Source organism: Cryptomeria japonica, chromosome 11, assembly GCF_030272615.1.
Source record: "Cryptomeria japonica chromosome 11, Sugi_1.0, whole genome shotgun sequence".
In the NCBI taxonomy this organism is placed as follows: Eukaryota; Viridiplantae; Streptophyta; class Pinopsida; order Cupressales; family Cupressaceae; genus Cryptomeria; species Cryptomeria japonica.
Genome location: NC_081415.1, coordinates 54,423,346 through 54,441,404, shown reverse-complemented (window position 1 = coordinate 54,441,404; position 18,059 = coordinate 54,423,346). Strand labels below are relative to the sequence as shown.

General features: G+C 35.5%; 1 protein-coding gene across 1 annotated transcript in view; it reads right to left on the bottom strand.

Moving 5' to 3' along the window:
* LOC131051353 (uncharacterized) overlaps window positions 1-16,999 on the bottom strand; it is a 56,488-nt gene extending 39,489 nt beyond the window's left edge. The window contains exons 1-4 of the mRNA XM_057985833.2: window positions 16,600-16,999; window positions 9,327-9,365; window positions 9,076-9,224; window positions 8,790-8,865 (exon numbers count right to left, since the gene is read on the bottom strand). Of these exons, the coding sequence (XP_057841816.1) occupies window positions 8,790-8,865; window positions 9,076-9,224; window positions 9,327-9,365; window positions 16,600-16,796 (461 nt within the window). The 5' untranslated portion in view covers window positions 16,797-16,999. The remainder of the gene's footprint in view (window positions 1-8,789; window positions 8,866-9,075; window positions 9,225-9,326; window positions 9,366-16,599) is intronic.
* Window positions 17,000-18,059: the final 1,060 nt, after the last annotated feature.

Sequence of the window (18,059 nt, the reverse complement as noted above, 5' to 3'; positions counted from 1 at the left end):
CATGTTGCAAACCATTCTAAGGAGGAGTCGGCCTTCTTTGTGTTTTAAAGATTTTGTCTTGTGTACGGGAGTTAGTTAATTAATTGACCATTATGGGAGGTATTAGAATAATATTAGATTATTTACCTTATAATGGTCATTTATGTCATTTAAGAATATTTAGTCTTTTGGATAGTTTCTAAATTTCCCAATTAGTTGTTTTAGAATGTTTCTGTTTTCTTTCTTCGTTATTTCTCTATATAAGGAGACTTCGTCTCTATTTGTAATCACTCAATCAATATATAATGAAATATCATTTCAATAACATAGGAATAATTAGGGTCAATGAATCATGAAATAAGGTGGATGAGTCAATTAGTGTCAATTAAATAAAGAAATAAGCTTGATCAGTTAAATAAGATTGGATTTGTCAATGCAAGAATCTTGTTAGTAAGACTATAATTGATCTCAAACTGCATTCCTATGAGGAAGCATAGAGTATATACATAGCCTTCGGAGGAAAAGAAAATGATACTTCTTAAAATTACAAAGCTTGTGATGCTGCCACAGCAGCTGGTGGTGTTTGGGATGAAACCCTTCGAGCCTGTCAATCTGATTTCTTGCGAACAGAAACCATAGAAAGCAGTTCATGGTGTGAGGTGAGATTAGCCATCAAGAATTCAGATTTGCAAGCTTGATAACGTCCAGAATCATTTAGGTTTTCAGATCAGATTTGCATGCTGGGCACACCCAGTGAGTTGTATCAGTATGTAGTTCAATGCTTTGTGAATTTGAATCAAATCCAGAAAAAATATAAAAAACAATTTGTTGCAGGAATATTTCTAGGTATGCTTTGTCTAGTATGCATATAGTTTTGATTTTGGTTTTTACACCAACAATCTTGCCTAACCCATCTATGCCTTATAAGGCTGGAAAAGAAAATTTGATAAATGATTAATGCCTTGATGTGTCTAAAAAAATATAAGAATCTCAAACAAGGAAAAAATTTTAAAATATTTTTCACGTTTTAGCATAAAAGATAAAAAGATAAAACTGTGTAGGGGAAAAAGCGAGACTAGGTTAACATGCCCTAATCCTACCTTTTGACACACATTACGGAATACGAAAGAGCCTAGAGATATCGCACAATTGGCTACTTCTTTTTGTGAAAGAGAGAGCCACGGGATATCTATTAGGATTTCTATTCCCTTGTTGAAATTGAAAGATAAAATGATGCAAGTTCAATCCCTAACCTCAAAATGCAAGTAGGAACTAATGACAAGATTGCAGAATTGAACTTAAATGATGGAAAGCTGTAAACACAAGGATAAGACAAGAATGAAAATGCGTACCCGGAGTTAAAATCTGACTGAAAATGTTCGGGACGGGGGCGCAGGCGCCACTGTCCTGATTCTGCCCCTGAAACTGCTCCGGAAACTGTTGTTTTTGCACTTTGGAAAAAGCTGTCAAAAATGCTGAAAATGCTGTCGGACCAGGGCGCCCAGCGCCCCTGTCCTGGCAGGACCAGGGCGCCCCACGCCCCTGTCCTGGTCTTTTGTTCTGAAATTTGGTGGGAAGGCCGGTCTTAGTCTGCTTCTTCCGGATCTGCAACCTGCGGCGTCATCCGAGTCCCGAAACCTGCAATAATATCTGAAAAGGGGAAGGGCGGCTATATAGGGTTTTGCCTTAGTCAAACCCCCGCTTTGGTGATTTCCACCTCCACGAATAGCCAAGTTGTTTTGTAAAATGTATTGTGTGTGCAAACCTAGTGTGTGTGCAAGGTCCAAAATGCAAGAAAGCAAACTAGAGCAACCTAGAAAGTAAACCCTAATTGCTTGTAAATGATAATGTAAATGCTCTAAATCAAGATGCAATGTGATCTAAAGCATGAATAAATGATGTATCAAAGCTTATGCAAAGACATGAAAACAATACGAAATCATACCCAACCCTCAAGGGAGGAGTACAAGCCAATCTTCAGTCGGTAATCTCCTATTGTTCTTCAATGTCTTCCAAGCCCTAAGTGGATGAATGAATTTGATAGATGCTTGATAGAATGATGTTGAATGTTGTTGAAGTCCTCAAAGATTTGCTCTTTCGCTGCATATGAAGTTCCTGGAAACAAAAATCCGATCCTTCCAAATGAAAAAAGAGAGCTCTTATGTATGAAACCCTAGGTTGTAAATTCGTATTTTGGCCGACCTAGAGATTGAATATCCCGCCAATTTCTTGGGGTTAAGCTTTATTTTATGATTGGATCGTGCTCCCAAAATTTCGGGAAAAATGTCCGGGACCATGTTGCACGGGCGCCATGGTCCCGACAACTTTTCACCAAATTTTCAGGGCCGTCAGATATGATGATTTTAGAGAGAATCCCGAAGTTACAGGTGATTTCGAGATGTTTTGACCCCCGAAACCAAGCCCCCAAGTTCAAAATAGGACCTAATTAGGGTTTTTGATTAAATGATGTATTGGAAGAATAAAATGAAAGGGGCACACTTTAATGAAAGGGCCCAACTTTATGATATGGGAGATGATAAAATAGGACCTTAGATCTAATTAATTTAATTAATTAAGTGCTAAAGGGGAAATGCAATGCAAAATGCAAAATGCGCCAAGGCGGGTGCTAAACTAGGTGTGAAATTGTACCACCCTAGCAAGTGCGTACAATTTACGACGCTACAAAAACTAAACTGCACTATTATAAAAACACTTTTCACCTTTTAGCATGTGTAGAAATATTTTTCCCCTTTTAGAATCTGTAAAAATATTTTTCACCATTTATCATGTGTAGAGTGGCTTAAGGTTCAAGAGACGACCCATGCACCTGAGGGTGTTTAGACTATTAATTGCACATACACTTCCCTTCTTCAAGATTTGAACATAAGTTGAAATGGAGAAGCAATAGTAATATAGGTTAAAAGGAAAGGTTAAGGGAGGTAAGGAAAAAGGAAGGCACGAGTATTAGAATATTTAATTCTATGTTAGTGACCTATTTTTAGTTCTTGGTTAATGGTCGTTTACATTTTTTTATGTAATTAGCTTTTAAGCTTAATGTAGCTTTCACGCTTAATTTAGCATTTAGCTCTTTAGTTTTTTACTTTAACGTTATGTTCTAATTATAGAACATCGTCTTGTAACCTCTATATATGCGTGTGTATATCGTTCAATGTAATTATCCGATTATTGAATCATTCATTCAATTTATTTTTCATGGTATCAGAGCTCAGATCTAAAGACCCTGTTCGCCTTTTTAGGAGATATTTGTGATTTCCAACATTCGGAGCACTTTGGGATCAAACCGACATCACCATTGGACTCAGAACTTCCAAAAACCCCATGATCGCCTATTCATTCGTTCAGATCGAACACCGTTTTCTTCGGAGAGAAAATTTCCCCTCCTTGGCTAGCCGAAAAGAATTTTTTTTTTATTATTAAAATAAAAAAAATTTAAAATTTGGGGGGCGTGAGTCTCTCAAGAGCGGACAAAGCATGTGGAGCTTCATTGTCATTTCATCCGCCAGCATGTTGAAGATGGATCAGTGATACTGCAGTACAATCCTACAGAAGATCAGACTGCAGATATCCTCACCAAGTCCTTGAGCCCGACAAAGTTTCTCAAATTTAGAGGGCAGCTTGGTGGGATAGATAGCATGACCATTAAGGGAGGGTATTAGAATATTTAATTCTATGTTAGTCACCTATTTTTAGTTCCTTGGTTAATGGTCATTTACATTTTTTTATGTAATTAGCTTTTAAGCTTAATTTAGCTTTCAAGCTTAATTTAGCTTTCATGCTTAATTTAGCATTTAGCTCTTTAGTTTTTTACTTTAACGTTATGTTCTAATTATAGAACATCGTCTTGTAACCTCTATATATACGTGTGTATATCGTTCAATGTAATTATCCAATTATTGAATCATTCATTCAATTTATTTTTCAACGAGTAGTAAAAATGCTGGGCACAAAGAGAGGTGATTTGAAAGGAAAAGGGAAAAGGAAGATGAGGGAAGAAGCTGAGTTAGTGACTATCGGGAAGGCAAAGGAGAGTGGAGACTAGTGGAAAAGGGCGTTATTAATAAAAAAAAATTATTGGAAGTAAAATTTACTTTTGCATAATATTTAGTTGATATAAGCTATGTTGATATAATATATAAAGGGATGGTTTTGTACAACAGATGTAGCTGGAATTCAGGAAGAGACATATGAAGTAGGGAAGAACATATAATTAAAAAGTACAAGAAATTATATGCAAATTTCCATTGCTTCTAAGGTTCTGTTTTCATAAATAAACATAATTTAAACAATATCCGTTGGAGATGAAACATTGACAGTTCATCTTCAGTGTGAAACTAGTAAATGGAAAAGGCCAAAAGAGATATGGGAAGAGAGGGTATGTATCTTTTGCACAAATGGGACAGTTTAAACAAAAAAAACACTTTATTTTGGATTGTAAAATTTACAAAGACGTCCAGGTCAAAAAGTAATTTAGCAGCAACTTCAAACGGCAGAAGATCAGCATTTCACAAAGCGAAAATAGCAGGGTCTACTGTCTCATAGGCTATATTTGGCCTTGTGGACATTATAAATATTCTATTCTATTCTTGAATGTCAAGGAGTATAATTGAAAATTGAGTTCCAGTAAGGGCGCGGGTAGGTGTACGGGTACTGGAAACTGGTTCAGCAGTACGCTTTAAAATTTCATTGGGTATATATATATATATATATGACAACATGTATGGCAAAGACTTGCAGAAAAAATCACCAGCCAAAAATTTACAATAACAAAAGGATGCACACAACCCAACCTATGCCAGCATAAGTAATAACAACCTCCACCCTATGGCCAACATCAGCATTAAAAAACTACAGCAACAACTAGTAAGACTGAACTCAGCAGCAACAGACATACAATATATAGAAACCGGCCATATGGCCACTTGATGTACAGTAAACTTGGACCTGTCATTCATTGTCAGACGTACAGCCAGTTTTCCATTTAAGACACAAATATCAGGCATAGAATTTTCCAATTGAACATCAGTTGAATGGGTACATATTTCAAGGATGATCAAGTTTCTTATGTGACAAACCTTCATGATGCATGCCATTTTCACAATTTTATCACTTAAGGGCGAAATTTTGTATGCAGGCATTTTTTTGTTTATAAAAAGTTCTAAAAAATATCTTTTTTTCTGTTTTTTTTGGGCAGCCCTTTGGTTCACCCGGATTCAGCCCAAGTTCACCCAGGGTCGATCTCAAGCACCCCAGATTCTGTACCCACACAAGCACAGGGGAGATTTAGAAGAACCCAGTAACATAGGAAAAGACTAACAAAAATGAAATCAGTAAATATAACAACCATATCTAAGAGAATATAAAATACTAATTTGCATTTCTTTTGATTTCTGATTATTTATGTTTCTATCTCGATGTTTAGTCATCACTTGGAGGATTGAGGGATGGCTAGATATCCCTAAAAGTCTTAAAAGCAGGGTGTCAATGTCAATGGATAGGTAGTCAAGGATGCTTTGTCCTCTTCCCCAGGTCTATGAAATGCAGAGAACATCTAGATTGGTGCCAAATGCCGCCAAGAGGTCCGAGGACATGCCCATTTAACACTTGAGATACGTTATGTATTTGATGATAAGCATATTAATCTCCTTGTATGATTTTTTATTTATTATTTGTGCAACCTCTTGGCATATGCTTGCCTCAAGATACTAAAAGGTGTAAGTTATGTAAGGACATGAGATATGAAAGGTCTTAAGGGAGAGCAGAAAAGGTTTTTGAATTATGAATTCATTAGATAGAAAGATTAACAAGGTGAAAAAAGCTGCAAGATTCCAAAGGTTAGGAGATATGGAAGTCGTGAATCATGAAAATTATGAAAAATCATGAGAGAAGATATTAAAATCTGCAAACAACATTTAGCTTGAAATGGAAGCATTCCTACTTTGGTTAATTTATCCAAACACAGGTAAACTCCCTTTTTATTCTTTTTCGGCATTTGTGTCTGACTTATAGACCCCACTTTCATACTGCAGATTTTGAAAAAAGGGAATTAACAAAAGCATTTCAAGATAAAAGTTTTGAAAAAAAAATGTTTTCATTGGAAATCTTAAATCTCTAAAATTTAAAAGCATTCCTATTCACTCAATAAAAGCATTTACCTTGCAAGCACGACAAGAGCCCAATGGACTCACAAAACTTGTTGTCATCTCCCAAGCTGCCTAGAACTTTAACTCCAGTTCCAACAACAGGAAAACAATCCCCAAATTATAAAACTTGATAAATAATCTGGTTTATCTTACAAAAATTAATCAGTACAGTAGTGTGGTTACACAAGCACAAACCACAAGCCAAGTATGGTGACCAACAATCCAAGTGCTTGTAACTTCAAATATCCAAACCAAGGATGTTTGGCCCCTTATCTTTGGGAGGACATTAGCCTTTGACACAAATCCTTATATGAGATCTCTCGGGATTCTAGAACCCCCACATTGATCACCTCCTCCTTCCAACACATCCCGGAGACTAGTAGATCTAAACAACCTTTGTATACCACTATTTCTCTTATCAACTCAGACATATGAGATAGTGTTTCTCGGGTCTAATTCCTCAACATTTTCCTCCCCGGCTTTATGGTATTGTTTCTTCCTCACAACACCATTCAGCTTGTTCCTTTCTCTAGCCACACTCACCCACCCAACTGCAGGGGCGGTTACACATTACATGCTTTTTCCCTAATACAAAGGTTACTCTGGCTTTGGATGTTAGATGGGCTCCTCCGGAAGTACCTTGCTTGACCCTACCAACCCATTGCAATCCCCGATGAGCATTATCAAATCTTGCATCAATCCCTTCATACCGGTCAATGATGGCACCATTGACTTCACCATTTCTAGTATAGACGTTGGTGCTTGATAATCTCCAATTTTCCTAAGTGTTTGCTTTTTGGGGCTCTTGTTGCCCTTTATTGGCTATATTTTCTAGTTTCTTAACCACTTGTGTGGGCGGTTCTTTGTTGTTTCATATTTCTATGCCTTTGCTTTTGATTTGTTCTTCCCCTTTGTGAGGCCTTTGTAGGCTTCTTTCCTAGAAATTTCTAACATAAACTGCTGTACTAGAGTCCCACAGACCTATTTAGGTTATCCATGGACATTAGTATAATTTCTCTCTTTATTTATTTCTTTCTAAAATACCTAGACACTATAGAAAAATCATGCTGCTCACAGACCATAGATTAAAAAATTTCTTTTTATTGCTACGAAAAAGTGGTATTGAGTTGTTATTTAATATATTTAGAGTTCAGTATAAGAAACTTTTTACTACATTTTTTTAATCTGAAAAGAATACGTACACAGGACAATAGCATATTGGATATCAACTAATGTTCCATAGCATTTCAGGGATGAGAATGGTGGGACACATTTCACAGGCAAGGGGGCCATTTTGGGGAATGGCAAGGGGCAACGGTAGCATATATTAGGAGAAAATAAATAAATATATAATCAAATTTCTACAAGTTTAACTATAACGACATTAAAATTTAAGTTTAGACATTTATATAACCTATTGAATTCAATTAAAGCTTAGCATCCTTAAGCAGTATCTTCTGCAGCAACTTGTTTTCTCTTCATCAACCACTTGCAGTCACTTCTGCAGTCTCTAGCATCTTTGTCAGCATCTTGCAGTCTCTTCATCAGCCTCATGAAATCACTTCATAACTTGGTTTCTCTTCATCAGCTCCACAACATCTGGTCGAGTCCACTTCTGTCTTGTAACTTGTTTGCACCCAGTTTTTGGGTCTAAAGCATAATTATTTCATTCAATTTTGAAATTTATAAAAATGGAAGTGAGCCCTTATCCACACTTTACTGATCAAAAACAAAAACTAAATAAAAGATTCAAAATGTAATAGACATGGCTGAATATATCAGTGATAGGCTTTATAGCGGTATACCAGCAATAAAAAATTAAAATAGAATAGAAATTTTGTCATTTTACCCAACATTTAAATATATCGTGATTATAGCAGGAAAAAATTAGAGTATGACAGATGAATATTTTTTCTGCCAAGGACAACTGCATGTCCCTGGGACATCAGGGATGTCTCAAACATCCCTGGCCAGACATCCCTGGCCGCTCCAGGGATAGCCAAATGCCCTGCAGGCATTTTGCAGATTTCTGCAACATCCCAGGGACATTCTACGATTTCTCAATATTATGGTTTTTGCCAAGGGATGTCTCCTCCCATTCTTAGAAATATCACTGGGGACAGGGAAAATGGTTTCCAAGTAGGAGATGCATCCCATGGAACCTTGCTAGAAATGTGTAAAATGGTCAGAAAATAAAATCGAACACCCTTCCACAGATTGAGAGAAACTTAGTTAAATTGTAGACTGGAGAGTGCCATGGAGGTGCATTAGTGAAATATCACAATCTTGAAAGCTTGACAGCCACTAAAGTAAGAAGACGAGCATAACATCAATTATTCCAAGGAATTTCCAAAAAAGATAATTTTGACAATGAAATTGGAAATTAAATTTGGTTGTACTCAAGTAAGCAGATAAGTGTAACATCAATGTTTCATGAAACCTTTAAATCATTTTTTTCACCTAATGTAAAACATTATTTTGTACATCAATTGAAAAATAATGGGTAGTATTTTTTCACAATTACTATCAGCCATTATTTTGTGAATCAGCAGCAGATCATTTAGAATTTTGAAACAAAACAAAGTGGAAACACCTTCACATTATTCCAACATGACCAAAATGAAAAATAACAAAAAGATAAGCACTAACCTATCTAATGCAAGAGGTGCAACAGCTTTTGCCTCTAGCTCCTGATCAACACTCTCCAATCCCTCTTCATCATTGACTGGAAGAAATACTATGAGGCATGAGCATGAGAAAAGCCACAGATGAAAATTCATGCTGACAAAAGCTACAGCATGAACCAATTACTACCCATAGTTTTACACTGAAAAATAGATAATCTCATATAGTGCGGACATGAAAACATTGACCGAGAAGTTCAGCGCAAAAGGCAATGATGACAAAAATAGTGGATGAATCAAAAACTACCGACATCCTCTATGTCGATGCTTAATTAAATCCCGATAACGCTCAAAATTCACAAACTCCTCAAGTTCTTCTTCATCCTCGGTTTTCTCTCGAGACCGATACAGTTTGGGGTCATGCTCACGGATAAAATCTAGGAGTGCTCGACCATCAAATCTACAATACAGCAAATAACACATTAGCAGAAGTATCTTCTCATGAAGCGATACTAAATGATACTTCAGAGACTTAAAGTGGCCAACATCATCCAACAGTTACCTGTCAATTAGAATATTCTGTTTTCCATTCCATGGAATCCTGCAAGAACAAGAATTTGTTAATTGATATTGAAATAAAGAGAAGCAATTATCTATCCTAAAAGTCAATCATCACCATCAAGAAGAAGACACAATCATCACTCAACAGATAATAATAAGCCACATATACATTGGCCAAACAAAGGCACAAAAAAGTAAATACCAAAATACACAAAGTACCAACCTATTAGAGTCAAGTGCAGGATACAAATATATAACGATGCTCATCTTTGAAAAATGCCAGTTTGGACACATGGACTAATCTCCAAGCATTATATTAATGTCACAGGTGGAAAATGAAGGTTGTGCAAACTTCAAAATCTAACAACAGAGACGAATATATCTGATAGATTAACTGAAACATCTTATCTTAAACATAATGTCAAATTTTCACATAATATATTAACACAACTTGCAAGTTGCAAAATAAATTAAGAAAATTTCTTGTGATTCTAATATAAGAAGTTTAATTTTGGTTTGATAAATTTTTCAAAAGTAGCTCATATTAAAATGATTATGCAAAGCAGCCTTATCTTTACCCAAATGTCACAGCTTTCTATATACTGTTTAAACACAACTTCAGCTAATAGATTATTTCGTGAGAAAGTGGGGAAAATTAGTCTCTTTGTGTTATTCAAACTTACAATAGGTTACAGTTTTATAAAATTCATTTACTGATCCAAAACTGGATCAGTTAGGTTAGCGAAATTGGTTAACTTGGTCCATTAATGTTATCATGAAGACTTTCCTTGCACTTCACACTCTTACTAACTTGTTCTCAAGAAACGTGATTGAACAGAGTTACAGAGACAATTAATCCTGGCATAACAAAGATAGAGGTGCACTGAGTGATCCAGATACTCAGGGTACTGAAATCACACAGATACCCAGAATTGGTCACAGAATTGACTTCAAACAATACATCCAACAAGACCAACCCCAGTAAAACTCATCCTGTGCAGAGGCAGTCATCAGAGACGGATTTGGCCCTGATCAAAACTGTCGCAGACGGAACAAAAAGAGAGAACCTACACGGTTTGAGAAGCTGAAACACATCAAATTCCTCGGCTTCAGTTATAAATGACCTTTGAGCTCCCCTCCAACACTACCTTGCTACTCTTGTTCAATATTTACCTGCAAAAGATGTCATTGTAAACAATAATAAGATCTCTCTTGATGTTACTTACCAAATTGATCAAGTTGAGCTTTGTTGCTTTTGGCCTATGAATCTTAGAGAAGTGATTGTGTGATTAAGAAAGTGTGAGAATGATAGCAAGGCTTGCTTGGCATTTCAACATTGCTGGTTGGACAAGGTAAGTCCATGAAGGCCTCTATAAGGCAGTATACCATTGTAACAGCTCATAAGATAACAGCATTGCAGGAAAATCCCTCACACTTCTGGAATTTTCTCCCATTTTGGGTTTCTCCAAGTCATGTCATGTCATCTTTTTCATTCTCATGTGTGTTTTATGCTCTTTGATTGTTAGTACATGCTTCCTTTCATTGTTAAATTGCACGTAACAACATTAGACTTAACACATACGGGCTATCTTTCCATTATCCACATATAGAACAGCAACTCTATCTAGTCAATATATATTAAGGTTGAACAAGGCTTCTTTTTTTGTGTATTATCTAGTGGACTTTCCACACTAACTACAGATTATTTATTCATCCTCCAAGCTACTTTAATTTTTTATATGCGCTGACTCAATCAGAAAGGGCATACCATTTGCAAGGTATGCAGAGGTGACAAAGTTGGACTTTTACCATTTCCTCCTACAATTAGGTGCCGTCATTGGGTCAGCTAGTCCACTTAGCTTCTAGCAAGAAGCATGTGTCCTCTGTTGTAAAATCTCTCTGCAGCTAAGCTTCAAACTCTAGTGCATAATAAGCTCAGGCTTGCATTTGGTATGTGCACCTCGCCAACTTAAAACACCTATAGTTAACAGCCTATGGGAGGCACTTTATCTTTAAGTACAAGTTGTAGATTCTGTGTCCTTTATATGCATCTCACATTTGACTTTTAAGGAATTAAATGTGATTGTTACAGCTCTGCAGTGCAGAAGTTAACTAGTGGTAATTTTAATGGCATCCTCATGCAAGCTAATAATATTTCCTTTGTGTAGAAAATGAGGCAAGTGAGAGCAAAATCCGTAGTTTATTTTAGTAATTTAGTTATAATTATTGGTTATTTGTTCTATTGTCTACTGAAGACTACTTGAAAATCTCATTTGTTCTACCAACTATACTTCACTTAGATAAGCTATTTTAAGTTTTGACAGACTGAGTAGTAGCCCATGTTGCAGTCCAGTAACCAAAATAGACTGAATCTAAATTATGAAATCTGTCCTTCACACCCTGATAACATGAATCTCTAAGAGGGACCATTTAAACCAACAATCAACAGTCTAAACCGCTGATATTCCTAAATAGAAATACTATTCCATTGAGGAAACCCAAGAAGACCTCAAATTCAACTTTGTAACACTACCCTCATGTACAATAAGACTTCTTCGCAACCTCAGACAAAAGCTTCCATGTGCATTATATCCAGAAAAGCTTTGGCAAATGTCTTCCTGTAAAAGTATTTTATCAAAAAGCTTTGGCAAATGTCTTCCTGCATATTTTATCTAAAAATCACACCACTGAAAACTTTAAAATCAAAACACTGCTTTGGCAAGTAAATGAGATAGGCTCAAGCGGTAAAACAATGGGGCTTTCATTGCAGGGCCGCAGGTTTAAATCTTCATAAAATGCATTCATGTGTAGAAAACAAACTAGGCCAGTTTCAATTCCTAAGAGAATTTGACAGCATACACAATACTTGGTCATGGTTGCCACTAAGCCCATTGTTAACCACAATGGATAATTTTACTAGATGTAAAAAACGACATCAACATTTCAAATGAAAATATGGTTTGACAAATCAATTCAATGGGATGGGCTCAAATGGAGGTAAGCCAATGGGACCTTCACACTGATGGTGCTGCTTAAAATCCCCAAAACTATGCTCATATATGAATTGAGTAATATAGCATATCCAAGTCAAATGGAGGCATACCTCCATGCATGCCTACAGTCTCAATCTCTTAAAAGGGGACATTTCAACCAACGATCAGGGTCTAACAATGGGGCTTTCATAGCAAAGACCCATGTTCAAACTCTCGAAAGATATACACACCTGGAAAATGGAATCATATACCTTTTCCTATAAGGAAAGGAGATGAGGGTCCAAAAAACACTCAGCTATATGGCTTCAACCAATTTAAGGTTTCTTACCCCCTTGACCTCTTTGACTTTCTCTCCTTCAATTAAAAGGTGCTCAACAAACAAGGGAGATAATATTTTCGCAAGCAAGAATCAAGGCGACAGCATTCAGTTGATTAATTTACACCATTGAAGGAGAAGAGTTTGCAACGTTCAAAGAGCGTGGTTGAGCATAGCAAACCACCCAACCAAAGAGAGACAATTTCCCTCAAGCTATCAATCAAATGCTTTTGGGCCCTTGTGCCATTATAAGGAGATTGGGGACCTTAGTCAATTGATCAAGGACTTCCCTCTCTTGACAAAAGTGGTTGTTTGGGTACTTGTTTGATGTTATGCCCTTTAGGTGCTCGGCCAAGAACATTTAGGTAAACAAAAGATAGGTTTAGTAGATTGAGGCTCTCATCCAAAAGTGCAAGGAGAGGAAGACAAGAAAAACATAAGACCACTAGACTTCTCCCAATAGGGAAAGGACTTCTGAACCTAAGGTCAACTGCATAAATGTCATTCCAATATCGAGAGATAAGTTGTCAACCCTACTGTTTGAGCTCTCTTCCAATGGCTGTGCATGAACATTAATGACTTCTCATTTTGAGAATCTTGACATACCATTTGAGCATCTCAGGTCCCACGAGAGCATTCAATTGATATCCATCCAAATCTTGAAGATGCATACGTGTCTAAACCAAGGCTAGTTAGCTCTCTCCCAATGGCTGTGCATGAACATCAATTGACTTCGCCTTTTGAGAATCTTGACATACCGTTTGAGCATCTAAAGTCCCACGAGCTTCAAGGAGAGATGAGCATTCAAGTGATATCCATCCAAATCTTGAATGCATACCTGTCTAAACCAAGGCTAGTTGCAATTCCTCGATGATTTTGACAAAATCAATGTATCTCAATGCAAGTGGCAAGTCAACAAAAGACTTCTATGCAAGAAGATTATTAATTTCTCCAAAGAACACAAACCTATTGGTACACTGTACACCTCAAAAGTAAACTACTAAAATTGTGAGTTATACAATTAAAAAAGTTTTTAATTAAAGAAACCATATCAAGTTTCTCCATCATATTAGCATCTAATGATCCAAAAATGAATCTGTTTCATCACCAAGGTCAGTTGTTCGAATTCAGTGACTGTTTTGGATGGACACAGTTTTGACCTCATAAATGCAATTGTCTTACAGGGTTAAAATCTGTACTTTAATGGCACCCAAAGTTGAATATATTTACATAGTCAGGTTCCTCTCAAAAAGATATGCACTTTCAAAAAGACAGCACCTCATGTTAAGTCTATATGCAAAAGTTATGGCTTTTGGAAGATGGAGGACAAGAATAGCATTTCACAAACACTGGTTTCATCAGGGTGTGATTTTATAATCGACAGGGTGGTTTCACAACTGCCAATCTGATTAAAAAGGCAGTTTCATCCGGTTTAAACATGCAAGAAGAGGAAGTGACAGGAAAGCATTTTGTCTTCAAATTCTCATCAGTTAGGCTTCCAATTCAAGCCCAGAACATGTCTCAAAGGGGCGTGTCATATTTCCCATGAAGGGGAAATCGATGGGAAGTGTGAGAATCAATATCTGATCTTAAGAGTAGTACACTGAAATTTATTGCTAGTTATATGCCCAAAGAACCTAAGTTATAATTGTTTACAGATAGCAGACAAGGAGGCCAACGGACCTTGCTCTTACTAGAAGTTTTCCTCTCGGAATCTAGGTTTCTCCAGAATTACTCCTTGTGTCTTCCATTCTTTTATTTGCTTACTTTTGTTCATTCATGTTCAGTTGCTTGTTTGAATCCTTAAAATGCTTCAGTACTTAAATTCTTAGAACGTCTATCTTAATTTACACATCATCTAAGCAGAAGATTTCAATGGAAGGAGAAAATTAAATTTACCATACAAAGAATTATGGTTTTTGATACACCTAAATGACAAGCATAATGCAAGAAACTGATAACATTGCTCGGACTAGTTTTTTTTTAGTTGACGCATATGCATGGATATTTCTCCCTTTTGATGGCATCTAAGTGAAATATTTCTACACTAGGAAATTGAGTTTATCAAACCAAAACAATAGATTTCAATACACGTAAATAACAAATATAATGTATTTTGGACCTGGAATGCAGTGGTAAATGCTGTCCATAAGAATGAAGTTCCAGGTTCAAACCCCATGGGTGCCCATCACACCCAGATTGTTGGAAAAATGAGGAGAAGCACTTGAATATAGTGCAAATTGTAATGCAAAGTATAGTAGTTGATTCTAGCTTCCACCTCTCTCCAGATTCATTAATTCCATTCTATTCAAAATATTAAAATAAATAATGACATATGAGACTGTAAAATTTACATGAAATGGAAGGGGAAAATGATAGAAAGGTATCCCTACGTCCTATTAACAACAAATCCCATACAGGGAGGAAGTTAAATATTTGCACCAAATTAAATAGATAAAAAATTGAAATAATGAATAGATACCCCTCCATCCTGAAAGCATCTCAATAAAAAATTTCTATGCAAGGAGGAAATTGAACTTACCAGATTTTAGCACACCTAAATGACAAACATAACATGTCAAGGAAAATTGCAGATTTAGGTTTACTGAAAAGATGTTGCGATATACTTGCTAAATCTTTCCGTTTTTCCAACATTACTCATTTCTTATCCTATTGAGCGATAATGGGGTATGATCCAAAACATTGATACAAAAATAGTTTTGCACAGTTTTATGCAGAAAATCTTTTTAAAAAAAACTTAATGTCAAATGGCTAAAAGTGTGTGAAAATAATGAAAAGAAAGACTTAGTTTAAGAATAGATATCCCTCCATCCTAGTAGCGTCTAAACAGAAGATCTCTAGGAAAAAGTTATCAAATTTTGATACATCCAAATAAAATAAACTGCTAAAACTGCATCAAATGGAACACAAAAGTACAATTATAAATGATGCAACCCAAACACAATGAATCTAAACAACTCCCACAGATAACCCAGAGCAACATTGTAAGTGTCTCTACCATTAAAATATAAAACTGAAAGAATGGAAAAAGAAAAGAATGTCTTGCAGGCAAAAATAAAATAAAAATCTTGCAGACCTCAGAAAAGAAAAAAAAAATCCTCCATCCTCAAGGCATATCTAAGCAGATAATCTAGGCAAGCTTTATTAGACTTTGACACACACAAATTAAAAACCTAACGTTAACTAAACTGTTAAATTGCGTCAAATATGATGCATAAGTAAAATTAAAAAATGCTAGAAATCAACACTGGAAGTCTAAAAAATAAATATCCTTCCACTCCAGGGGATTTTGACACAACTAAATTACAAAATTAACTGTAAGGCAAATAGGACACAAAAAATTAAATCATAAACACTAGAAATCAACATTGCAAACCTAAATAACGTACACGATTGATCCTAAAAAATCTACGCAGTTGTTTCGAGAAGAACAGTGCGAAAACAAACTACGTTGAAATTACATGAATTGAAGTGAAGACATATTGCAGGCCCTGCTCAAAACTACTCTTTCAAAAAAACTTAGAAAATCAATGTGAAGAAATATTGGGCAGTGGCTATTCTCCATACAAAATGGCATTTAATCAAAAACACAAATTTACATACAACGCAATTGTTTTTCAGCAGATTAAAAGGATGGAATCAAATAAAAATTTATTGTAATTTATAAATTTTGAGTTTTTATTACGTGATATTTTGTATAAAAAATGCTCAAAACTGGTCTAAAAATAAAAATTTTAAAAAATTTGAAGTGAATAAATATTACAGACCCGACCTGAAATCAATCTTAAAACAAAAATTAAAAGAACTAAAGTGCAAAAGCTTACAGGAGCTGCTGAAAGTATTGTTTTAAGAAAAAACTAAAACAATTGAAGTGAAGAAATACTACCTGCTGAAACAAGTCTTAAAATATAAAAATTACAAGAATTGAAGTGAAAAAATCTTACAGGCCCTGCTGATCTTGAGCGGCCTGGTAGAGAGCCGCGTCGTGATGCAGACGGCAGCGGCTGCCTGTGATTTGGAGGCTTTGCTGGGGGTCTCCTCGCCGTTTCGCCAGAAAAACCGCGCGGCGCTGCGCGCGCCTGCGGGCAGCGTCCATCATGTCATGGACTTTTCTTTCTGATCTCCTGGCTTCATGCCACATGGTTTCGGGACTCAAAACTGCGAAATCGGGGAGCAAAAACGATATTTTGAGATCAGATGAGGTGCTTCGAAACTGGACCCAGCGACCTCGTAGAATATAATTAGGTTAAAACGAAGACATTGAAGATTGACGCACAGAAGCGTCGAGGGTTTCGTGGGAAAAAATGGAAGCCGTGGAAGATAAATGAATCAGAATTAAGCAAAAAGTTTTATTATAATTGCCGTGTTTAAATCAATTTTAGGGGGTTAATTTTTTTTTTATTAATACGATGTTAACTTGCATTTTTTCCACTTCGTTCCTCCACTTACTTTAACTGGTCCATTTGGGAGCGATGAATATATATATATATACATATATATTTACGCAAAATTAGCCTTCACCTACTTCTAAGAATAGAAAGAAAAAAAAGTTTAAAAAATTGAAAGATCAAGAATAATTTTATTTTTTTATTTTTTTTTTATATTATAAAAAGAAAGATTTAAGAGGAATACCCACAACACATCCTAAAACAAAGGCAAGGTCAAAAACATATATAGAAAACTACAAAAGTGGAGTCTAGTTCTAGAGATTAGGAAACAAATAAGAAAGGGGAAACAAACTTTTTGTGAGTAGTTTGAGTGGATAATGATGTTATCAAATATCATGATTAAATTTTTGTGGTCAAGAGATAAATTCATAGAGAAAATAGAATAATTATGTTTAAATCATCATAGTAATCAAGAGGTATGATAATTGTATTACAAATATAAAAAAAAAATTATATTAGTTGAGAAGACAAATATAATGTTTTAGTATGGAAGTTGGTAAGTAACTTAAATTTGGTTTGATTTCATTCACAAATATCTTTGTGGATTGTTCTTGATACTTATAATATTCATTTGTAATCTTAATGTCAAATATGTGGGTGATGGAGTAGTTTGTTTTGCGAGTGTAAAAATGGCCCAAATACTTTTTAAATTTAAATTTAATTTTTATCTTTCATAATTATTTCAACTAACTATTATGAGATAACCAAAGCCCAAAAAAAATTAACTTGTGTGCTAAGGTGTAGAATTTGAGGATAAACCCTAATTCATTATTATGCATTTAAGCATTTAGAAAATTCAATAGATCTTGCTTCCAAATTGCGTCATCATGCAAAGAGCACATCATAAAGTATCATCTAGTTACATCAAAATTTAGACATCATTGCATATTTTTGGGTTGTCTTCAATGGTTATTTAGTTTCATTAACTCAAAACCAGTGTGCACCCATTAGTGCTC